We start from the raw sequence: 25,280 nt of genomic DNA on the forward strand, positions 1-25,280 counted from the left end.
CACACAGGTACACTGGATGGAGGTGAGGCTATCACACAGGTACACTGGATGGAGGTGAGACTATCACACAGGTACACTGGATGGAGGTGAGACTATCACACAGGTACACTGGATGGAGGTGAGACTATCACACAGGTACACTGGATGGAGGTGAGACTATCACACAGGTACACTGGATGAAGGTGAGGCTATCACACAGGTACACTGGATGGAGGTGAGACTATCACACAGGTACACTGGATTGAGGTGAGGCTGTCACACAGGTACACTGGATGGAGGTGAGGCTGTCACACAGGTACACTGGATGGAGGTGAGGCTATCACACAGGTACACTGGATGGAGGTGAGGCTATCACACAGGTACACTGGATGGAGGTGAGGCTATCACACAGGTACACTGGATGGAGGAGAGGCTATCACACAGGTACACTGGATGGAGGTGAGACTATCACACAGGTACACTGGATGGAGGTGAGACTATCACACAGGTACACTGGATGGAGGTGAGGCTATCACACAGGTACACTGGATGGAGGTGAGACTGTCACACAGGTACACTGGATGGAGGTGAGGCTGTCACACAGGTACACTGGATGGAGGTGAGGCTATCACACAGGTACACTGGATGGAGGTGAGACTGTCACACAGGTACACTGGATGGAGGTGAGGCTGTCACACAGGTACACTGGATGAAGGTGAGGCTGTCACACAGGTACACTGGATGGAGGTGAGACTATCACACAGGTACACTGGATGGAGGTGAGGCTATCACACAGGTACACTGGATGGAGGTGAGACTATCACACAGGTACACTGGATGGAGGTGAGACTATCACACAGGTACACTGGATGGAGGTGAGACTATCACACAGGTACACTGGATGGAGGTGAGACTATCACACAGGTACACTGGATGGAGGTGAGACTATCACACAGGTACACTGGATGGAGGTGAGACTATCACACAGGTACACTGGATGGAGGTGAGACTATCACACAGGTACACTGGATGGAGGTGAGACTATCACACAGGTACACTGGATGGAGGTGAGACTATCACACAGGTACACTGGATGGAGGTGAGGCTATCACACAGGTACACTGGATGGAGGTGAGACTATCACACAGGTACACTGGATGGAGGTGAGGCTATCACACAGGTACACTGGAAGGAGGTGAGGCTGTCACACAGGTACACTGGATGGAGGTGAGGCTGTCACGCAGGTACACTGGAAGGAGGTGAGGCTATCACACAGGTACACTGGATGGAGGTGAGACTATCACACAGGTACACTGGATGGAGGTGAGGCTATCACACAGGTACACTGGATGGAGGTGAGACTATCACACAGGTACACTGGATGGAGGTGAGACTATCACACAGGTACACTGGATGGAGGTGAGACTATCACACAGGTACACTGGATGGAGGTGAGACTATCACACAGGTACACTGGATGGAGGTGAGACTATCACACAGGTACACTGGATGGAGGTGAGGCTATCACACAGGTACACTGGATGGAGGTGAGACTATCACACAGGTACACTGGATGGAGGTGAGGCTATCACACAGGTACACTGGATGGAGGTGAGGCTGTCACACAGGTACACTGGATGGAGGTGAGGCTGTCACACAGGTACACTGGATGGAGGTGAGGCTATCACACAGGTACACTGGATGGAGGTGAGACTATCACACAGGTACACTGGATGGAGGTGAGACTATCACACAGGTACATGGGAGGGACGCCAGGTTATCGCACAGATTCATGGGAAGGAATGTAAATAAATAAAATTCATTTACCTTCAGTCATCATCCAGTAGGTAATTTATCTCGTGACTACCGCCCTCAGCCCAGCACACAGCAGTGATAGTGCCGGGTGTGTTCCAGTGCAGACGGGAATGGACAGTGTAACGGGGATCTGCACATTAAGAAGCCGGTGTGCCCACAACAGATGAATGGCAGCGGATAGTAAAAGCCTTCGTCCTATAATCTGTCGCATTGGACGCACCATGCAATAGCGCTTACACATAAATGTACATGGCAGAAAAGAGGCAACGTGACATAAGAACGATCTAGCTCCATATTCATGAGAGATCACAAGGCAACAGCGAGTTATAAACAAGAGCTGAGAATACAGGAGATTAGTTGCAGACCCGTGGAACCATGTACACAGAGCACGATGTGTAGTCATGTAGCAGAGTGTGTTATATATGTAGACACACAGCACGAAGTGTAGTCATGCAGCAGAGTGTGTTATATATGTAGATACACAGAGCACGATGTGTAGTTATGTAGCAGGGTGTGTTATATATGTAGATACACATAGCACGATGTGTAGTCATGTAGCAGAGTGTGTTATATATGTAGATACACAGAGCACGATGTGTAGTCATGTAGCAGAGTGTGTTATATATGTAGATACACATAGCACGATGTGTAGTCATGTAGCAGAGTGTGTTATATATGTAGATACACAGAGCACGATGTGTAGTCATGTAGCAGAGTGTGTTATATATGTAGATACACAGAGCACGATGTGTAGTCATGTAGCATGGTGTGTTATATATGTAGATACACAGAGCACGATGTGTAGTTATGTAGCAGAGTGTGTTATATATGTAGATACACAGAGCACGATGTGTAGTCATGTAGCAGAGTGTGTTATATATGTAGATACACAGAGCACGATGTGTAGTCATGTAGCAGGGTGTGTTATATATGTAGATACACAGAGCACGATGTGTAGTCATGTAGCAGGGTGTGTTATATATGTAGATACACAGAGCACGATGTGTAGTCATGTAGCAGAGTGTGTTGTATATGTAGATACACAGAGCACGATGTGTAGTCATGTAGCAGGGTGTGTTATATATGTAGATACACAGAGCACGATGTGTAGTCATGTAGCAGGGTGTGTTATATATGTAGATACACAGAGGACGATGTGTAGTCATGTAGCAGAGTGTGTTGTATATGTAGATACACAGAGCACGATGTGTAGTCATGTAGCAGGGTGTGTTATATATGTAGATACACAGAGCACGATGTGTAGTCATGTAGCAGAGTGTGTTATATATGTAGATACACATAGCACGATGTGTAGTCATGTAGCAGAGTGTGTTATATATGTAGATACACAGAGCACAATGTGTAGTCATGTAGCAGTGTGTTATATATGTAGATACACAGTGCACAATGTGTAGTTATGTAGCAGGGTCTGTTATATATGTAGATACACAGCACGATGTGTAGTTATGTAGCAGAGTGTGTTGTATATGTAGATACACAGAGCATGATGTGTATTCATGTAGCAGAGTGTGTTATATATGTAGATACACAGAGCACGATGTGTAGTCATGTAGCAGGGTGTGTTATATATGTAGATACACAGAGAATGATGTGTAGTTATGTAGCAGAGTGTGTTATATATGTAGATACACAGAGCACGATGTGTAGTCATGTAGCAGGGTGTGTTATATATGTAGATACACAGAGCATGATGTGTAGTTATGTAGCAGAGTGTGTTGTATATGTAGATACACAGAGCATGATGTGTAGTCATGTAGCAGAGTGTTATATATGTAGATACACAGAGAATGATGTGTAGTTATGTAGCAGAGTGTGTTATATATGTAGATACACAGAGCACGATGTGTAGTCATGTAGCAGGGTGTGTTATATATGTAGATACACAGAGCATGATGTGTAGTTATGTAGCAGGGTGTGTTATATATGTAGATACACAGAGCATGATGTGTAGTCATGTAGCAGAGTGTTATATATGTAGATACACAGAGAATGATGTGTAGTCATGTAGCAGAGTGTGTTATATATGTAGATACACAGAGCACGATGTGTGGTCATGTAGCAGGGTGTGTTATATATGTAGATACACAGAGCACGATGTGTAGTTATGTAGCAGGGTGTGTTATATATGTAGATACACAGAGCACGATGTGTAGTCATGTAGCAGGGTGTGTTATATATGTAGATACACAGAGCATGATGTGTAGTCATGTAGCAGAGTGTTATATATGTAGATACACAGAGAATGATGTGTAGTTATGTAGCAGAGTGTGTTATATATGTAGATACACAGAGCACGATGTGTAGTCATGTAGCAGGGTGTGTTATATATGTAGATACACAGAGCACGATGTGTAGTCATGTAGCAGGGTGTGTTATATATGTAGATACACAGAGTTAAGCCACAACAACGAGAATGTCAACGACACAACATGAAATGTAAATGTAGAAGATCAAATAAATCAAAAGAAATACAGAAATATAAGGGATGATATACTGTGGTGATAAAGAGCTGACTGCTTCCATACCGAACCCCCGACCACTTCCCTCGCAGCGAGCTCTGATTGCGCTGTATAGTGATGTGTGAATAGAAGGAATGAGTCGTCGCCCCCTCTTGTAGCGTGCGAGGCAAGGAGAGCTGCAGCTGGAATTCTGTAATTGCGGCACTGGAGTCTTCTGTCTCAGTGCCGAGTCCTCACAGGTGCTGCCCACTTATGTGTGTATGGCATTAATGCTCTCAGTAACAGGATGGGGCGCGCGTCTCCCATGTTGGCACGCTGCCACCTTCCTCGCCAGTTACACAGACTTTACATTCATTGTCTGGGTAATATTTATATGTCTGCATGTAGGAGAACACGTATGAGATTCCCTTAGCCCGATGTACAATATTCCCACAGGCACTTGGGATGGTCAGTGAGTAGCCACTAAGCCCGGGACCCTCAGCCTGTAGCACACGCACCCCCACGGCGAGCTCGGAAAGGGGATACCTCAGGACGGAAGATTTCCCGTGGATTAGATGATTAGTATAGTGGCTCACGAGGCATTTGGGTGCTTTAGTTCAAATAAATGATTAAAACATTTGTATCTCCCTGTTATAGTGTGACCAGGCCGGACTGACATAGCTTGGTGCCCGTTGTCGTCATTGTGGATAGACCCCGCGCTCTCTGCCTTTTGTAATAACTGTAGGGGGCATGGGGTGTGCCTTTTTGATTGGCCTTTATGTGTTTGGGGTTGGATTTGGAGGTGATACAGGAACTGCAACTGGATGTGGGTGTGTGTTGGGGGTGGGTCATGTCCATGAGCACATGTGTGTTTGGAGTTGGGTTTGGAAGTAGTACAGGTACTGGATGTGGGTGTGTGTTGGGGTGGGTCATATCCGTGAGCACTTGGGTTTGGAGGTGGTATAGGGACTGTAACTGGATGTGGGTGTGTGTTGGGGTGGGTCATATCCATGAGCACGTGTGTTTGGAGTTGGGTTTGGAGGTGGTATAGGGACTGTAACTGGATGTGGGTGTGTGTTGGGGTGAGTCATATCCATGAGCACGTGTGTTTGGAGTTGGGTTTGGAGGTGGTATAGGGACTGTAACTGGATGTGGGTGTGTGTTGGGGTGGGTCATATCCATGAGCACGTGTGTTTGGTGTTGGGTTTGGAGGTGGTATAGGGACTGTAACTGGATGTGGGTGTGTGTTGGGGGTGGGTCATGTTCATGAGCACGTATGTGTTTGGAGTTGGGTTTGGAGGTGGTATAGGGACTGTAACTGGATGTGGGTGTGTGTTGGGGGTGGGTCATGTTCATGTATGTGTTTGGAGTTGGGTTTGGAGGTGGTATAGGGACTGTAACTGGATGTGGGTTTGTGTTGGGGTGGGTCATATCCATGAGCATGTATGTGTTTGGAGTTGGGTTTGGAGGTGGTATAGGGACTGTAACTGGATGTGGGTGTGTGTTGGGGTGGGTCAAATCCATGAGCACGTATGTGTTTGGAGTTGGGTTTGGAGGTGGTATAGGGACTGTAACTGGATGTGGGTGTGTGTTGGGGGTGGGTCATATCCATGAGCACGGGTGTGTTTGGAGGTGGTAAAAGAACTTTAACTGGATGAGAGTGTGTTGGGGGTGGGTCATGTCCATGTATGTGTTTGGAGTTGGGTTTGGAGGTGGTATAGGGACTGTAACTGGATGGGCTGGGGGGTGTTGCGGGTGGGTCATGTCCATGAGCATGTATGTGTTTGGAGTTGGGTTTGGAGGTGGTATAGGGACTGTAACTGGATGGGGGGGGGGGTGTTGGGGGTGGGTCATGTCCATGAGCATGTATGTGTTTGGAGTTGGGTTTGGTGGTAGTATAGGGACTGTAACTGGATGGGGGGGGGGGGGGGGGAGGGGGTGTTGGGGGTGGGTCATGTCCATGAGCATGTATGTGTTTGGAGTTGGGTTTGGAGGTGGTATATGGACTGTAACTGGATGGGCTGGGGGGTGTTCGGGGTGGGTCATGTCCATGAGCATGTATGTGTTTGGAGTTGGGTTTGGAGGTGCTACGGGGACTATAAATGTATGTGGGTGTGTGTTGGGGTGGGTCACTGATGTTGTAGCGTTATCACTTTCCTGTAGTCCTGTGATCATGTGGGCCGGAGCGCATGTTACCCGGCTTCCAGACATACAGTAGATCGTGGTCATTAAATAGCAGCGCTTCCCGCATCTTTCCTTCTGCTGCCATGACTCTAATCCGTGGCCTTTGTACCAGTCTCACAGGAGTATTCTTTGTATTTGTACAGACATGCCAAAAGAGCCACCATTACTATGGAAGACGTGAAACTTCTGTCCAGGCGAAGCCGATCTCTGGTAATTATACTTCTCTCTCTCTTTGTATGGGAGTTAGTTTTGATAGCTCTTCGGGCTATTTTCAGAGTGATGGCTCCGCGGCATTGGGTCTGGCGCCTGGCGGTCGCATTCTCTGTGAGCGCAGGTAATGCCGTGCTAGGAACGGGCTGCAGTGAAGTGACAAGGCCTGATGATGATGATGATGATGATGATAATAATAGTCCATAGATGATTTCTGCCCGTGGTACATCTGCTGCTCCGTAGACACATTTGCTTTACTAAAGATTTAGTTGACAAATGCGACTTTTAATGAAACCTATTAGTATTCGGCGGCATCCCAAATAGTCATGGCGGATATTCCACGCTGAGGCCGCTGTATCGCGCTATGGGTGTGTCTTATTCAGTTCTGCTCCGGCACCTTGCTGTATATAATGATAATATCCATAGAGGCATCAATTATACCGTCACTGATTAATTCATAATTAAAAACCATTAACAATTTATTTTTTGGGGGCCAAACTAGTGTATAATTCTATTATATATTTCATTTTACATTACCATAAAGGGACATTATTTACTTTTATTATTATATTATGGTGGCAATATTAGTATTAAGGGTAAGTGCATGCTGGCACTTGTAGTGCAAAGCCTGGTACTGCGGCTAGTATAGGAGAGGGGTACGCAGGGGTCATGTGGGGTCATCTATATATAAAGCCTGGTACTGCGGCTAGTATAGGAGAGGGGTATACAGGGGTCATCTATATATAAAGTCTGGTTCTGCGGCTAGTATATGAGAGGGGTATGCAGGGTCATGTGGGGTCATCTATATATAAAGCCTGGTTCTGCGGCTAGTATAGGAGAGGGGTACACAGGGGTCATGTGGGGTCATCTATATATAAAGCCTGGTTCAGCGGCTAGTATAGGAGAGGGGAACGCAGGGGTCATGTGGGGTCATCTATATATATATAAAGCCTGGTTCTGCGGCTAGTATAGGAGAGGGGTATGCAGGGTCATGTGGGGTCATCTATATATAAAGCCTGGTTCTGCGGCTAGTATAGGAGAGGGGTATGCAGGGGTCATGTGGGGTCATCTATATATAAAGCCTGGTATTGCGGCTAGTATAGGAGAGGGGTACGCAGGGGTCATGTGGGGTCATTATATGTAAAGCCTGGTAATGCGGCTAGTATAGGAGAGGGGTACGCAGGGGTCATGTGGGGTCATCTATATATAAAGCCTGGTTCAGCGGCTAGTATAGGAGAGCGGTACGCAGGGTCATGTGGGGTTATCAATATATAAAGCCTGGTTCAGTGGCTAGTATAGGAGAGGGGTACACAGGGTCATGTGGGTTCATCTATATATAAAGCCTGGTACTGCAGCTAGTATAGGAGAGCGGTATGCAAGGTCATGTGGGGTCATCTATATATAAAGCCTGGTTCTGCGGCTAGTATAGGAGAGGGGTATGCAGGGGTCATGTGGGGTCATCTATATATAAAGCCTGGTTCTGCGGCTAGTATAGGAGAGGGGTACGCAGGGGTCATCTATATATAAATCCTTGTTCTGCGGCTAGTATAGGAGAGGGGTACGCAGGGGTCATGTGGGGTCATTATATGTAAAGCCTGGTAATGCGGCAGGTATAGTAGAGGGGTACGCAGGGGTCATCTATATATAAAGCCTGGTTCTGCGGCTAGTATAAGAGAGGGGTACGCAGGGGTCATGTGGGGTCATCTATATATAAAGCCTGGTACTGCGGCTAGTATAGGAGAGGGTACGCAGGGGTCATGTGGGGTCATCTATATATAAAGCCTGGTTCTGCGGCTAGTATAGGAGAGGGGTCATGTGGGGTCATCTATATATAAAGTCTGGTTCTGCGGCTAGTATCGGAGAGGGGTACGCAGGGGTCATGTGGGGTCATCTATATATAAAGCCTGGTTCAGCGGCTAGTATAGGAGAGGGGTACGCAGGGGTCATCTATATATAAATCCTTGTTCTGCGGCTAGTATAGGTGAGGGGTACGCAGGGGTCATGTGGGGTCATCTATATATAAAGCCTGGTACTGCGGCTAGTATAGGATAGAGGTACGCAGGGGTCATGTGGGGTCATCTATATATAAAGCCTGGTTCAGCGGCTAGTATAGGAGAGGGGTACGCAGGGGTCATCTATATATAAATCCTTGTTCTGCGGCTAGTATAGGTGAGGGGTACGCAGGGGTCATGTGGGGTCATCTATATATAAAGCCTGGTACTGCGGCTAGTATAGGATAGAGGTACGCAGGGGTCATGTGGGGTCATCTATATATAAAGCTTGGTACTGCGGCTAGTATAGGAGAGGGGAACGCAGGGGTCATGTGGGTTCATCTATATATAAAGCCTGGTACTGCGGCTAGTATAGGACAGCGGTACGCAGGGGTCATGTGGGGTCATCTATATATAAAGCCTGGTATTGCGGCTAGTATAGGAGAGGGGTACGCAGGGGTCATGTGGGGTCATTATATGTAAAGCCTGGTAATGCGGCTAGTATAGGAGAGGGGTACGCAGGGGTCATGTGGGGTCATCTATATATAAAGCCTGGTTCTGCGGCTAGTATAGGAGAGGGGTACGCAGGGGTCATGTGGGGTCATCTATATATAAAGCCTGGTTCAGCGACTAGTATAGGAGAGGGGTACGCAGGGTCATGTGGGGTCATCTATATATAAAGCCTGGTACTGCGGCTAGTATAGGAGAGGGGAACGCAGGGGTCATGTGGGGTCATCTATATATACAGCCTGGTTCTGCGGCTAGTATAGGAGAGGGTACGCAGGGGTCATGTGGGGTCATCTATATATAAAGTCTGGTTCTGCGGCTAGTATAGGAGAGGGGTCATGTGGGGTCATCTACATATAAAGCCTGGTACTGCAGCTAGTGTAGGAGAGGGGAACGCAGGGGTCATGTGGGGTCATCTATATATACAGCCTGGTTCTGCGGCTAGTATAGGAGAGGGTACGCAGGGGTCATCTATATATAAAGTCTGGTTCTGCGGCTAGTATAGGAGAGGGGTCATGTGGGGTCATCTATATATAAAGCCTGGTTTTGTGGCTAGTATAGGAGAGGGGTACGCAGGGGTCATGTGGGGTCATCTATATATAAAGCCTGGTTCTGCAGCTAGTATAGGAGAGGGGTACGCAGGGGTTATCTATATATAAATCCTTGTTCTGCGGCTAGTATAGGAGAGGGGTATGCAGGGGTCATGTGGGGTCATCTATATATAAAGCCTGGTACTGCGGCTAGTATAGGAGAGGGGTACGCAGGGGTCGTGTGGGGTCATCTATATATAAAGCCTGGTTCTGCGGCTAGTATAGGAGAGAGGTACGCAGGGATCATGTGGGGTCATCTATATATAAAGTTTGGTACTGCGGCTAGTATAGGAGAGGGGTATGCAGTGGTCATGTGGGGTCATCTATATATAAAGCCTGGTATTGCGGCTAGTATAGGAGAGCGGTACGCAGGGTCATGTGGAGTCATCTATATATAAAGCCTGGTTCTGCGGCTGGTATAGGAGTGTGGTACGCAGGGGTCATGTGGGGTCATCTATATATAAAGCCTGGTTCAGCGGCTAGTATAGGAGAGCGGTACGCAGGGTCATGTGGAGTCATCTATATATAAAGCCTGGTTCAGCGGCTAGTATAGGAGAGGGGTACGCAGGGGTCATCTATATATAAATCCTTGTTCTGCGGCTAGTATAGGAGAGGGGTACGCAGGGGTCATGTGGGGTCATCTATATATAAAGCCTGGTTCTGCGGCTAGTATAGGAGAGAGGTACGCAGGGGTCATGTGGGGTCATCTATATATAAAGCTTGGTACTGCGGCTAGTATAGGAGAGGGGTATGCAGTGGTCATGTGGGGTCATCTATATATAAAGCCTGGTATTGCGGCTAGTATAGGAGAGGGGAACGCAGGGGTCATGTGGGTTCATCTATATATAAAGCTTGGTACTGCGGCTAGTATAGGACAGCGGTACGCAGGGGTCATTATATGTAAAGCCTGGTAATGCGGCTAGTATAAGAGAGGGGTACGCAGGGGTTATGTGGGGTCATCTATATATAAAGCCTGGTTCTGCGGCTAGTATAGGAGAGTGGTACGCAGGGGTCATCTATATATAAAGCCTGGTTCAGCGGCTAGTATAGGAGAGCGGTACGCAGGGTCATGTGGGGTCATCTATATATAAAGCCTGGTTCAGCCGCTAGTATAGGAGTGGGGTACGCAGGGTCATGTGGGGTCATCTATATAAAGCCTGGTATTGCGGCTAGTATAGGAGAGGGGTACGCAGGGGTCATGTAGGGTCATTATATGTAAAGCCTGGTAATGCGGCTAGTATAGGAGAGGGGTACGCAGGGGTCATGTGGGGTCATCTATATATAAAGCCTGGTTCTGCGGCTAGTATAGGAGAGTGGTACGCAGGGGTCATCTATATATAAAGCCTGGTTCTGCGGCTAGTATAGGAGAGGGGTACGCAGGGGTCATCTATATATAAATCCTTGTTCTGCGGCTAGTATAGGAGAGGGGTACGCAGGGGTCATGTGGGGTCATTATATGTAAAGCCTGGTAATGCGGCAGGTATAGTAGAGGGGTACGCAGGGGTCATCTATATATAAAGCCTGGTTCTGCGGCTAGTATAAGAGAGGGGTACGCAGGGGTCATGTGGGGTCATCTATATATAAAGCCTGGTACTGCGGCTAGTATAGGAGAGGGTACGCAGGGGTCATGTGGGGTCATCTATATATAAAGCCTGGTTCTGCGGCTAGTATAGGAGAGGGGTCATGTGGGGTCATCTATATATAAAGTCTGGTTCTGCGGCTAGTATCGGAGAGGGGTACGCAGGGGTCATGTGGGGTCATCTATATATAAAGCCTGGTTCAGCGGCTAGTATAGGAGAGGGGTACGCAGGGGTCATCTATATATAAATCCTTGTTCTGCGGCTAGTATAGGTGAGGGGTACGCAGGGGTCATGTGGGGTCATCTATATATAAAGCCTGGTACTGCGGCTAGTATAGGATAGAGGTACGCAGGGGTCATGTGGGGTCATCTATATATAAAGTTTGGTACTGCGGCTAGTATAGGAGAGGGGTATGCAGTGGTCATGTGGGGTCATCTATATATAAAGCCTGGTATTGCGGCTAGTATAGGAGAGCGGTACGCAGGGTCATGTGGAGTCATCTATATATAAAGCCTGGTTCTGCGGCTGGTATAGGAGTGTGGTACGCAGGGGTCATGTGGGGTCATCTATATATAAAGCCTGGTTCAGCGGCTAGTATAGGAGAGCGGTACGCAGGGTCATGTGGAGTCATCTATATATAAAGCCTGGTTCAGCGGCTAGTATAGGAGAGGGGTACGCAGGGGTCATCTATATATAAATCCTTGTTCTGCGGCTAGTATAGGAGAGGGGTACGCAGGGGTCATGTGGGGTCATCTATATATAAAGCCTGGTTCTGCGGCTAGTATAGGAGAGAGGTACGCAGGGGTCATGTGGGGTCATCTATATATAAAGCTTGGTACTGCGGCTAGTATAGGAGAGGGGTATGCAGTGGTCATGTGGGGTCATCTATATATAAAGCCTGGTATTGCGGCTAGTATAGGAGAGGGGAACGCAGGGGTCATGTGGGTTCATCTATATATAAAGCTTGGTACTGCGGCTAGTATAGGACAGCGGTACGCAGGGGTCATTATATGTAAAGCCTGGTAATGCGGCTAGTATAAGAGAGGGGTACGCAGGGGTTATGTGGGGTCATCTATATATAAAGCCTGGTTCTGCGGCTAGTATAGGAGAGTGGTACGCAGGGGTCATCTATATATAAAGCCTGGTTCAGCGGCTAGTATAGGAGAGCGGTACGCAGGGTCATGTGGGGTCATCTATATATAAAGCCTGGTTCAGCCGCTAGTATAGGAGTGGGGTACGCAGGGTCATGTGGGGTCATCTATATAAAGCCTGGTATTGCGGCTAGTATAGGAGAGGGGTACGCAGGGGTCATGTAGGGTCATTATATGTAAAGCCTGGTAATGCGGCTAGTATAGGAGAGGGGTACGCAGGGGTCATCTATATATAAATCCTTGTTCTGCGGCTAGTATAGGAGAGGGGTACGCAGGGGTCATGTGGGGTCATTATATGTAAAGCCTGGTAATGCGGCAGGTATAGTAGAGGGGTACGCAGGGGTCATCTATATATAAAGCCTGGTTCTGCGGCTAGTATAAGAGAGGGGTACGCAGGGGTCATGTGGGGTCATCTATATATAAAGCCTGGTACTGCGGCTAGTATAGGAGAGGGTACGCAGGGGTCATGTGGGGTCATCTATATATAAAGCCTGGTTCTGCGGCTAGTATAGGAGAGGGGTCATGTGGGGTCATCTATATATAAAGTCTGGTTCTGCGGCTAGTATCGGAGAGGGGTACGCAGGGGTCATGTGGGGTCATCTATATATAAAGCCTGGTTCAGCGGCTAGTATAGGAGAGGGGTACGCAGGGGTCATCTATATATAAATCCTTGTTCTGCGGCTAGTATAGGTGAGGGGTACGCAGGGGTCATGTGGGGTCATCTATATATAAAGCCTGGTACTGCGGCTAGTATAGGATAGAGGTACGCAGGGGTCATGTGGGGTCATCTATATATAAAGTTTGGTACTGCGGCTAGTATAGGAGAGGGGTATGCAGTGGTCATGTGGGGTCATCTATATATAAAGCCTGGTATTGCGGCTAGTATAGGAGAGCGGTACGCAGGGTCATGTGGAGTCATCTATATATAAAGCCTGGTTCTGCGGCTGGTATAGGAGTGTGGTACGCAGGGGTCATGTGGGGTCATCTATATATAAAGCCTGGTTCAGCGGCTAGTATAGGAGAGCGGTACGCAGGGTCATGTGGAGTCATCTATATATAAAGCCTGGTTCAGCGGCTAGTATAGGAGAGGGGTACGCAGGGGTCATCTATATATAAATCCTTGTTCTGCGGCTAGTATAGGAGAGGGGTACGCAGGGGTCATGTGGGGTCATCTATATATAAAGCCTGGTTCTGCGGCTAGTATAGGAGAGGTACGCAGGGGTCATGTGGGGTCATCTATATATAAAGCTTGGTACTGCGGCTAGTATAGGAGAGGGGTATGCAGTGGTCATGTGGGGTCATCTATATATAAAGCCTGGTATTGCGGCTAGTATAGGAGAGGGGAACGCAGGGGTCATGTGGGTTCATCTATATATAAAGCTTGGTACTGCGGCTAGTATAGGACAGCGGTACGCAGGGGTCATTATATGTAAAGCCTGGTAATGCGGCTAGTATAAGAGAGGGGTACGCAGGGGTTATGTGGGGTCATCTATATATAAAGCCTGGTTCTGCGGCTAGTATAGGAGAGTGGTACGCAGGGGTCATCTATATATAAAGCCTGGTTCAGCGGCTAGTATAGGAGAGCGGTACGCAGGGTCATGTGGGGTCATCTATATATAAAGCCTGGTTCAGCCGCTAGTATAGGAGTGGGGTACGCAGGGTCATGTGGGGTCATCTATATAAAGCCTGGTATTGCGGCTAGTATAGGAGAGGGGTACGCAGGGGTCATGTAGGGTCATTATATGTAAAGCCTGGTAATGCGGCTAGTATAGGAGAGGGGTACGCAGGGGTCATGTGGGGTCATCTATATATAAAGCCTGGTTCTGCGGCTAGTATAGGAGAGTGGTACGCAGGGGTCATCTATATATAAAGCCTGGTTCTGCGGCTAGTATAGGAGAGGGGTACGCAGGGGTCATCTATATATAAATCCTTGTTCTGCGGCTAGTATAGGAGAGGGGTACGCAGGGGTCATGTGGGGTCATTATATGTAAAGCCTGGTAATGCGGCAGGTATAGTAGAGGGGTACGCAGGGGTCATCTATATATAAAGCCTGGTTCTGCGGCTAGTATAAGAGAGGGGTACGCAGGGGTCATGTGGGGTCATCTATATATAAAGCCTGGTACTGCGGCTAGTATAGGAGAGGGTACGCAGGGGTCATGTGGGGTCATCTATATATAAAGCCTGGTTCTGCGGCTAGTATAGGAGAGGGGTCATGTGGGGTCATCTATATATAAAGTCTGGTTCTGCGGCTAGTATCGGAGAGGGGTACGCAGGGGTCATGTGGGGTCATCTATATATAAAGCCTGGTTCAGCGGCTAGTATAGGAGAGGGGTACGCAGGGGTCATCTATATATAAATCCTTGTTCTGCGGCTAGTATAGGTGAGGGGTACGCAGGGGTCATGTGGGGTCATCTATATATAAAGCCTGGTACTGCGGCTAGTATAGGATAGAGGTACGCAGGGGTCATGTGGGGTCATCTATATATAAAGCCTGGTTCAGCGGCTAGTATAGGAGAGGGGTACGCAGGGGTCATCTATATATAAATCCTTGTTCTGCGGCTAGTATAGGTGAGGGGTACGCAGGGGTCATGTGGGGTCATCTATATATAAAGCCTGGTACTGCGGCTAGTATAGGATAGAGGTACGCAGGGGTCATGTGGGGTCATCTATATATAAAGCTTGGTACTGCGGCTAGTATAGGAGAGGGGAACGCAGGGGTCATGTGGGTTCATCTATATATAAAGCCTGGTACTGCGGCTAGTATAGGACAGCGGTACGCAGGGGTCATGTGGGGTCATCTATATATAAAGCCTGGTATTGCGGCTAGTATAGGAGAGGGGTACGCAGGGGTCATGTGGGGTCATTATATGTAAAGCCTGGTAATGCGGCTAGTATAGGAGAGGGGTACGCAGGGGTCATGTGGGGTCATCTATATATAAAGCCTGGTTCTGCGGCTAGTATAGGAGAGGGGTACGCAGGGGTCATGTGGGGTCATCTATATATAAAGCCTGGTTCAGCGACTAGTATAGGAGAGGGGTACGCAGGGTCATGTGGGGTCATCTATATATAAAGCCTGGTACTGCGGCTAGTATAGGAGAGGGGAACGCAGGGGTCATGTGGGGTCATCTATATATACAGCCTGGTTCTGCGGCTAGTATAGGAGAGGGTACGCAGGGGTCATGTGGGGTCATCTATATATAAAGTCTGGTTCTGCGGCTAGTATAGGAGAGGGGTCATGTGGGGTCATCTACATATAAAGCCTGGTACTGCAGCTAGTGTAGGAGAGGGGAACGCAGGGGTCATGTGGGGTCATCTATATATACAGCCTGGTTCTGCGGCTAGTATAGGAGAGGGTACGCAGGGGTCATCTATATATAAAGTCTGGTTCTGCGGCTAGTATAGGAGAGGGGTCATGTGGGGTCATCTATATATAAAGCCTGGTTTTGTGGCTAGTATAGGAGAGGGGTACGCAGGGGTCATGTGGGGTCATCTATATATAAAGCCTGGTTCTGCAGCTAGTATAGGAGAGGGGTACGCAGGGGTTATCTATATATAAATCCTTGTTCTGCGGCTAGTATAGGAGAGGGGTATGCAGGGGTCATGTGGGGTCATCTATATATAAAGCCTGGTACTGCGGCTAGTATAGGAGAGGGGTACGCAGGGGTCGTGTGGGGTCATCTATATATAAAGCCTGGTTCTGCGGCTAGTATAGGAGAGAGGTACGCAGGGATCATGTGGGGTCATCTATATATAAAGTTTGGTACTGCGGCTAGTATAGGAGAGGGGTATGCAGTGGTCATGTGGGGTCATCTATATATAAAGCCTGGTATTGCGGCTAGTATAGGAGAGCGGTACGCAGGGTCATGTGGAGTCATCTATATATAAAGCCTGGTTCTGCGGCTGGTATAGGAGTGTGGTACGCAGGGGTCATGTGGGGTCATCTATATATAAAGCCTGGTTCAGCGGCTAGTATAGGAGAGCGGTACGCAGGGTCATGTGGAGTCATCTATATATAAAGCCTGGTTCAGCGGCTAGTATAGGAGAGGGGTACGCAGGGGTCATCTATATATAAATCCTTGTTCTGCGGCTAGTATAGGAGAGGGGTACGCAGGGGTCATGTGGGGTCATCTATATATAAAGCCTGGTTCTGCGGCTAGTATAGGAGAGAGGTACGCAGGGGTCATGTGGGGTCATCTATATATAAAGCTTGGTACTGCGGCTAGTATAGGAGAGGGGTATGCAGTGGTCATGTGGGGTCATCTATATATAAAGCCTGGTATTGCGGCTAGTATAGGAGAGGGGAACGCAGGGGTCATGTGGGTTCATCTATATATAAAGCTTGGTACTGCGGCTAGTATAGGACAGCGGTACGCAGGGGTCATTATATGTAAAGCCTGGTAATGCGGCTAGTATAAGAGAGGGGTACGCAGGGGTTATGTGGGGTCATCTATATATAAAGCCTGGTTCTGCGGCTAGTATAGGAGAGTGGTACGCAGGGGTCATCTATATATAAAGCCTGGTTCAGCGGCTAGTATAGGAGAGCGGTACGCAGGGTCATGTGGGGTCATCTATATATAAAGCCTGGTTCAGCCGCTAGTATAGGAGTGGGGTACGCAGGGTCATGTGGGGTCATCTATATAAAGCCTGGTATTGCGGCTAGTATAGGAGAGGGGTACGCAGGGGTCATGTAGGGTCATTATATGTAAAGCCTGGTAATGCGGCTAGTATAGGAGAGGGGTACGCAGGGGTCATGTGGGGTCATCTATATATAAAGCCTGGTTCTGCGGCTAGTATAGGAGAGTGGTACGCAGGGGTCATCTATATATAAAGCCTGGTTCTGCGGCTAGTATAGGAGAGGGGTACGCAGGGGTCATCTATATATAAATCCTTGTTCTGCGGCTAGTATAGGAGAGGGGTACGCAGGGGTCATGTGGGGTCATTATATGTAAAGCCTGGTAATGCGGCAGGTATAGTAGAGGGGTACGCAGGGGTCATCTATATATAAAGCCTGGTTCTGCGGCTAGTATAAGAGAGGGGTACGCAGGGGTCATGTGGGGTCATCTATATATAAAGCCTGGTACTGCGGCTAGTATAGGAGAGGGTACGCAGGGGTCATGTGGGGTCATCTATATATAAAGCCTGGTTCTGCGGCTAGTATAGGAGAGGGGTCATGTGGGGTCATCTATATATAAAGTCTGGTTCTGCGGCTAGTATCGGAGAGGGGTACGCAGGGGTCATGTGGGGTCATCTATATATAAAGCCTGGTTCAGCGGCTAGTATAGGAGAGGGGTACGCAGGGGTCATCTATATATAAATCCTTGTTCTGCGGCTAGTATAGGTGAGGGGTACGCAGGGGTCATGTGGGGTCATCTATATATAAAGCCTGGTACTGCGGCTAGTATAGGATAGAGGTACGCAGGGGTCATGTGGGGTCATCTATATATAAAGTTTGGTACTGCGGCTAGTATAGGAGAGGGGTATGCAGTGGTCATGTGGGGTCATCTATATATAAAGCCTGGTATTGCGGCTAGTATAGGAGAGCGGTACGCAGGGTCATGTGGAGTCATCTATATATAAAGCCTGGTTCTGCGGCTGGTATAGGAGTGTGGTACGCAGGGGTCATGTGGGGTCATCTATATATAAAGCCTGGTTCAGCGGCTAGTATAGGAGAGCGGTACGCAGGGTCATGTGGAGTCATCTATATATAAAGCCTGGTTCAGCGGCTAGTATAGGAGAGGGGTACGCAGGGGTCATCTATATATAAATCCTTGTTCTGCGGCTAGTATAGGAGAGGGGTACGCAGGGGTCATGTGGGGTCATCTATATATAAAGCCTGGTTCTGCGGCTAGTATAGGAGAGAGGTACGCAGGGGTCATGTGGGGTCATCTATATATAAAGCTTGGTACTGCGGCTAGTATAGGAGAGGGGTATGCAGTGGTCATGTGGGGTCATCTATATATAAAGCCTGGTATTGCGGCTAGTATAGGAGAGGGGAACGCAGGGGTCATGTGGGTTCATCTATATATAAAGCTTGGTACTGCGGCTAGTATAGGACAGCGGTACGCAGGGGTCATTATATGTAAAGCCTGGTAATACGGCTAGTATAAGAGAGGGGTACGCAGGGGTTATGTGGGGTCATCTATATATAAAGCCTGGTTCTGCGGCTAGTATAGGAGAGTGGTACGCAGGGGTCATCTATATATAAAGCCTGGTTCAGCGGCTAGTATAGGAGAGCGGTACGCAGGGTCATGTGGGGTCATCTATATATAAAGCCTGGTTCAGCCGCTAGTATAGGAGTGGGGTACGCAGGGTCATGTGGGGTCATCTATATAAAGCCTGGTATTGCGGCTAGTATAGGAGAGGGGTACGCAGGGGTCATGTAGGGTCATTATATGTAAAGCCTGGTAATGCGGCTAGTATAGGAGAGGGGTACGCAGGGGTCATGTGGGGTCATCTATATATAAAGCCTGGTTCTGCGGCTAGTATAGGAGAGTGGTACGCAGGGGTCATCTATATATAAAGCCTGGTTCTGCGGCTAGTATAGGAGAGGGGTACGCAGGGGTCATCTATATATAAATCCTTGTTCTGCGGCTAGTATAGGAGAGGGGTACGCAGGGGTCATGTGGGGTCATTATATGTAAAGCCTGGTAATGCGGCAGGTATAGTAGAGGGGTACGCAGGGGTCATCTATATATAAAGCCTGGTTCTGCGGCTAGTATAAGAGAGGGGTACGCAGGGGTCATGTGGGGTCATCTATATATAAAGCCTGGTACTGCGGCTAGTATAGGAGAGGGTACGCAGGGGTCATGTGGGGTCATCTATATATAAAGCCTGGTTCTGCGGCTAGTATAGGAGAGGGGTCATGTGGGGTCATCTATATATAAAGTCTGGTTCTGCGGCTAGTATCGGAGAGGGGTACGCAGGGGTCATGTGGGGTCATCTATATATAAAGCCTGGTTCAGCGGCTAGTATAGGAGAGGGGTACGCAGGGGTCATCTATATATAAATCCTTGTTCTGCGGCTAGTATAGGTGAGGGGTACGCAGGGGTCATGTGGGGTCATCTATATATAAAGCCTGGTACTGCGGCTAGTATAGGATAGAGGTACGCAGGGGTCATGTGGGGTCATCTATATATAAAGCCTGGTTCAGCGGCTAGTATAGGAGAGGGGTACGCAGGGGTCATCTATATATAAATCCTTGTTCTGCGGCTAGTATAGGTGAGGGGTACGCAGGGGTCATGTGGGGTCATCTATATATAAAGCCTGGTACTGCGGCTAGTATAGGATAGAGGTACGCAGGGGTCATGTGGGGTCATCTATATATAAAGCTTGGTACTGCGGCTAGTATAGGAGAGGGGAACGCAGGGGTCATGTGGGTTCATCTATATATAAAGCCTGGTACTGCGGCTAGTATAGGACAGCGGTACGCAGGGGTCATGTGGGGTCATCTATATATAAAGCCTGGTATTGCGGCTAGTATAGGAGAGGGGTACGCAGGGGTCATGTGGGGTCATTATATGTAAAGCCTGGTAATGCGGCTAGTATAGGAGAGGGGTACGCAGGGGTCATGTGGGGTCATCTATATATAAAGCCTGGTTCTGCGGCTAGTATAGGAGAGGGGTACGCAGGGGTCATGTGGGGTCATCTATATATAAAGCCTGGTTCAGCGACTAGTATAGGAGAGGGGTACGCAGGGTCATGTGGGGTCATCTATATATAAAGCCTGGTACTGCGGCTAGTATAGGAGAGGGGAACGCAGGGGTCATGTGGGGTCATCTATATATACAGCCTGGTTCTGCGGCTAGTATAGGAGAGGGTACGCAGGGGTCATGTGGGGTCATCTATATATAAAGTCTGGTTCTGCGGCTAGTATAGGAGAGGGGTCATGTGGGGTCATCTACATATAAAGCCTGGTACTGCAGCTAGTGTAGGAGAGGGGAACGCAGGGGTCATGTGGGGTCATCTATATATACAGCCTGGTTCTGCGGCTAGTATAGGAGAGGGTACGCAGGGGTCATCTATATATAAAGTCTGGTTCTGCGGCTAGTATAGGAGAGGGGTCATGTGGGGTCATCTATATATAAAGCCTGGTTTTGTGGCTAGTATAGGAGAGGGGTACGCAGGGGTCATGTGGGGTCATCTATATATAAAGCCTGGTTCTGCAGCTAGTATAGGAGAGGGGTACGCAGGGGTTATCTATATATAAATCCTTGTTCTGCGGCTAGTATAGGAGAGGGGTATGCAGGGGTCATGTGGGGTCATCTATATATAAAGCCTGGTACTGCGGCTAGTATAGGAGAGGGGTACGCAGGGGTCGTGTGGGGTCATCTATATATAAAGCCTGGTTCTGCGGCTAGTATAGGAGAGAGGTACGCAGGGATCATGTGGGGTCATCTATATATAAAGTTTGGTACTGCGGCTAGTATAGGAGAGGGGTATGCAGTGGTCATGTGGGGTCATCTATATATAAAGCCTGGTATTGCGGCTAGTATAGGAGAGCGGTACGCAGGGTCATGTGGAGTCATCTATATATAAAGCCTGGTTCTGCGGCTGGTATAGGAGTGTGGTACGCAGGGGTCATGTGGGGTCATCTATATATAAAGCCTGGTTCAGCGGCTAGTATAGGAGAGCGGTACGCAGGGTCATGTGGAGTCATCTATATATAAAGCCTGGTTCAGCGGCTAGTATAGGAGAGGGGTACGCAGGGGTCATCTATATATAAATCCTTGTTCTGCGGCTAGTATAGGAGAGGGGTACGCAGGGGTCATGTGGGGTCATCTATATATAAAGCCTGGTTCTGCGGCTAGTATAGGAGAGAGGTACGCAGGGGTCATGTGGGGTCATCTATATATAAAGCTTGGTACTGCGGCTAGTATAGGAGAGGGGTATGCAGTGGTCATGTGGGGTCATCTATATATAAAGCCTGGTATTGCGGCTAGTATAGGAGAGGGGAACGCAGGGGTCATGTGGGTTCATCTATATATAAAGCTTGGTACTGCGGCTAGTATAGGACAGCGGTACGCAGGGGTCATTATATGTAAAGCCTGGTAATGCGGCTAGTATAAGAGAGGGGTACGCAGGGGTTATGTGGGGTCATCTATATATAAAGCCTGGTTCTGCGGCTAGTATAGGAGAGTGGTACGCAGGGGTCATCTATATATAAAGCCTGGTTCAGCGGCTAGTATAGTAGAGCGGTACGCAGGGTCATGTGGGGTCATCTATATATAAAGCCTGGTTCAGCCGCTAGTATAGGAGTGGGGTACGCAGGGTCATGTGGGGTCATCTATATAAAGCCTGGTATTGCGGCTAGTATAGGAGAGGGGTACGCAGGGGTCATGTGGGGTCATTATATGTAAAGCCTGGTAATGCGGCTAGTATAGGAGAGGGGTACGCAGGGGTCATGTGGGGTCATCTATATATAAAGCCTGGTTCTGCGGCTAGTATAGGAGAGTGGTACGCAGGGGTCATCTATATATAAAGCCTGGTTCAGCAGCTAGTATAGGAGAGGGGTACGCAGGGTCATGTGGGGTCATCTATATATAAAGCCTGGTTCTGCGGCTAGTATAGGAGAGGGGTACGCAGGGTCATCTATATATAAAGCCTGGTTCTGCGGCTAGTATAGGAGAGGGGTACGCAGGGGTCATGTGGGGTCATCTGTATAGAAAGCCTTGTTCCGCGGCTAGTATAGGAGAGGGGTACGCAGAGTCATGTGGGGTCATCTGTATAGAAAGCCTTGTTCCGCGGCTAGTATAGGAGAGGGGTACGCAGAGTCATGTGGGGTCATCTATATATAAAGCCTGGTTCTGCTGCTAGTATAGGAGAGGGGTACGCAGGGCCATGTGGGGTCATCTATATATAAAGCCTGGTTCTGCTGCTAGTATAGGAGAGGGGTACGCAGTGGTCATGTGGGGGCCATCTATATATAAAGCCTGGTATTGCGGCTAGTATAGGAGAGGGGTACGCAGGGGTCATCTGTATAGAAAGCCTTGTTCCGCGGCTAGTATAGGAGAGGGGTATGCAGGGTCATTCGGGGTCACCTATATATAACTCCTGGTACTGGGGGTAGTATAGGAGAGGGGTACGCAGAGTCATGTGGGGTCATCTGTATAGAAAGCCTTGTTCCGCGGCTAGTATAGGAGAGGGGTATGCAGAGTCATGTGGGGTCATCTATATATAAAGCCTGCTTCTGCGGCTAGTATAGGAGAGGGGTACGCAGGGCCATGTGGGGTCATCTATATATAAAGCCTGGTTCTGCTGCTAGTATAGGAGAGGGGTACGCAGTGGTCATGTGGGGGCCATCTATATATAAAGCCTGGTATTGCGGCTAGTATAGGAGAGGGGTACGCAGGGGTCATCTGTATAGAAAGCCTTGTTCCGCGGCTAGTATAGGAGAGGGGTATGCAGGGTCATTCGGGGTTACCTATATATAACTCCTGGTACTGCGGCTAGTATAGGAGAGGGGTACACAGGGTCATGTGGGGTCATCTATATATAAAGCCTTATACTGCGGCTAGTATAGGAGAGGGGTACGCAGGGGTCATGTGGGGTCATCTATATATAAAGCATGGTACTGCGGCTAGTATAGGAGAGGGGTACGCAGGGGTCATGTGGGGTCATCTATATATAAAGCATGGTACTGCGGCTAGTATAGGAGAGGGGTACACAGGGTCCTGTGGGGTCATCTATATATAAAGCCTTATACTGCGGCTAGTATAGGAGAGGGGTACACAGGGTCATGTGGGGTCATCTATATATAAAGCCTTATACTGCGGCTAGTATAGGAGAGGGGTACGCAGGGGTCATGTGGGGTCATCTATATATAAAGCATGGTACTGCGGCTAGTATAGGAGAGGGGTACGCAGTGGTCATGTGGGGTCATCTATATATAAAGCCTGGTACTGCGGCTAGTATAGGAGAGGGGTACGCAGGGGTCATGTGGGGTCATCTGTATAGAAAGCCTTGTTCCGCGGCTAGTATAGGAGAGGGGTATGCAGGGTCATTCGGGGTCACCTATATATAACTCCTGGTACTGCGGCTAGTATAGGAGAGGGGTACGCAGGGGTCATGTGGGGTCATCTATATATAAAGCCTGTTTCTGCGGCTAGTATAGGAGAGGGGTACGCAGGGGTCATCTATATATAAAGCCTGGTTCTGCGGCTAGTATAGGAGAGGGGTATGCAGGGTCATTCGGGGTCACCTATATATAACTCCTGGTACTACGGCTAGTATAGGAGAGGGGTACGCAGGGGTCATGTGGGGTCATCTATATATAAAGCCTGGTTTTGCGGCTAGTATAGGAGAGGGGTACGCAGGGTCATGTGGAGTCACCTATTAATGTCTTGCAGCATGAACACATCACCTCGTACAGCGATGAGATCGCCTCCAGCAACCAGGAGCAGAAGGTGAAGAGGAAGAAGAAGTCGGTCAGCGCAGGGAAGGGCCAGCGTCGCTCAGAGGGTGACTCCGCAGTGGCGGACAGCGAGGGTCACAGTGTGGCATGAATATGTCCAGTGCCCATACACAATGTACATATAATCAGTGTAACATGTCATTAGTTCTGTATGTTGTTCCTATAATAAATGTCACTTAGTAAATAGCTGCCGCCAGTCGTCAGGGATTTTTATTTATTGATCGTCTTTTCTTTCCCTGAAACGTTTTCTGAAGCGTCTCTATCTCGATCAGTAACCTCACCTGAAGATCCCAACCTCAGTGATTTCCTGCTGTGTAAAGCTCGGTGCGGCCACTTTATACGCGGCAGGGAACGCTCAGCCCCTCCCCCTGCGCTGGCCTTCGCTCATCAGCATACGCGTTTGCAAATCTTTGCTGCTTTATATAATGACTCCAGAGTGGACACATCGGGGCTGATCCTGTATCCGGACAGGCCACGCTGCACTGCAGGGGTGCAAATACGGCTTCAGTATGCTTTGTCGACAGTTACCTAGACACCAACATGGCGACAGACAGAATGTTGACTTGGTCAGAATGTCAACCACGATGTCGGCACCCAAACCCTAAGGGGGGGAATTCAGATGTTTGAAAAGTCGGTTGGCTGTCTGTTTTTTCCTGTCTATTAGATAGGTAAAAACAGACACCCAATTGACTTTTCAAAAAATTGAATCTCCCCCTACATGTCTATTATTGGCACTTTGGGGCATATGTAATAGGGTCTGAGGTTGCGAATACCTGGTCTACAGTGTTACATGCAGAGATAGGTCAACCATCGGGTACACAGATACACCGCTCTCTGCCTTCTGTGGGGGCTACCCACGGTAAATTAGTGCTAACTCATTGATCCCCCAGGGCTATCCAATTAGCCGTGAAGGCTGCCCGATGCTGTCATTTATAGGTTGTTGTTTTTTTTCAGTACCTGCCAAGGTCCAGGGGAAAAAAATCCCCGATAAGTGCCCGGTTTTTGTGATCGCGGCCTAGAAAAACACACAGGTCAGGGAACTTATCACGGATCCTATGCGTTTTCGCCAATGTGCTCTAATTGGATTGCCAGAAAAATAATTGTGGTAAAGTCCTGTTTTTAGCGCCCGAAAAATGATCTGGGTTAATTAAATTCCCCCGTGTGACATACAAACATTCATGTAGGGATAAGATATATATGCAATTCCCTTCCTCAATCAGCCCCCCACCCCCTTCCCCATCCAGCGCTCAGCTTTGCAGCTCTCATAATCATCGCCCTATTTGGGAACCTGTAATAGACGGATGCACCTGTCACAGGACATCACAAAGCCACAGGAATCGGACTCCGCCGCTCTCCTCGTACAGAACCCTCGTTCTTCTGTTCTGGGCTCATGCGTCGGCTGCA

At 48.5% G+C, this 25,280-nt stretch overlaps 1 protein-coding gene across 1 annotated transcript in view; it reads left to right on the forward strand.

Moving 5' to 3' along the window:
* Window positions 1-24,068, forward strand: part of CENPS (centromere protein S) — a 67,909-nt gene extending 43,841 nt beyond the window's left edge. The window contains exons 4-5 of the mRNA XM_063943857.1: window positions 6,581-6,647; window positions 23,812-24,068. Of these exons, the coding sequence (XP_063799927.1) occupies window positions 6,581-6,647; window positions 23,812-23,967 (223 nt within the window). The 3' untranslated portion in view covers window positions 23,968-24,068. The remainder of the gene's footprint in view (window positions 1-6,580; window positions 6,648-23,811) is intronic.
* The last annotated feature ends 1,212 nt before the right edge of the window (window positions 24,069-25,280 follow it).

The sequence above is a fragment of the Pseudophryne corroboree genome, chromosome 10 (genome assembly GCF_028390025.1).
Source record: "Pseudophryne corroboree isolate aPseCor3 chromosome 10, aPseCor3.hap2, whole genome shotgun sequence".
Classification (NCBI taxonomy): domain Eukaryota; kingdom Metazoa; phylum Chordata; class Amphibia; order Anura; family Myobatrachidae; genus Pseudophryne; species Pseudophryne corroboree.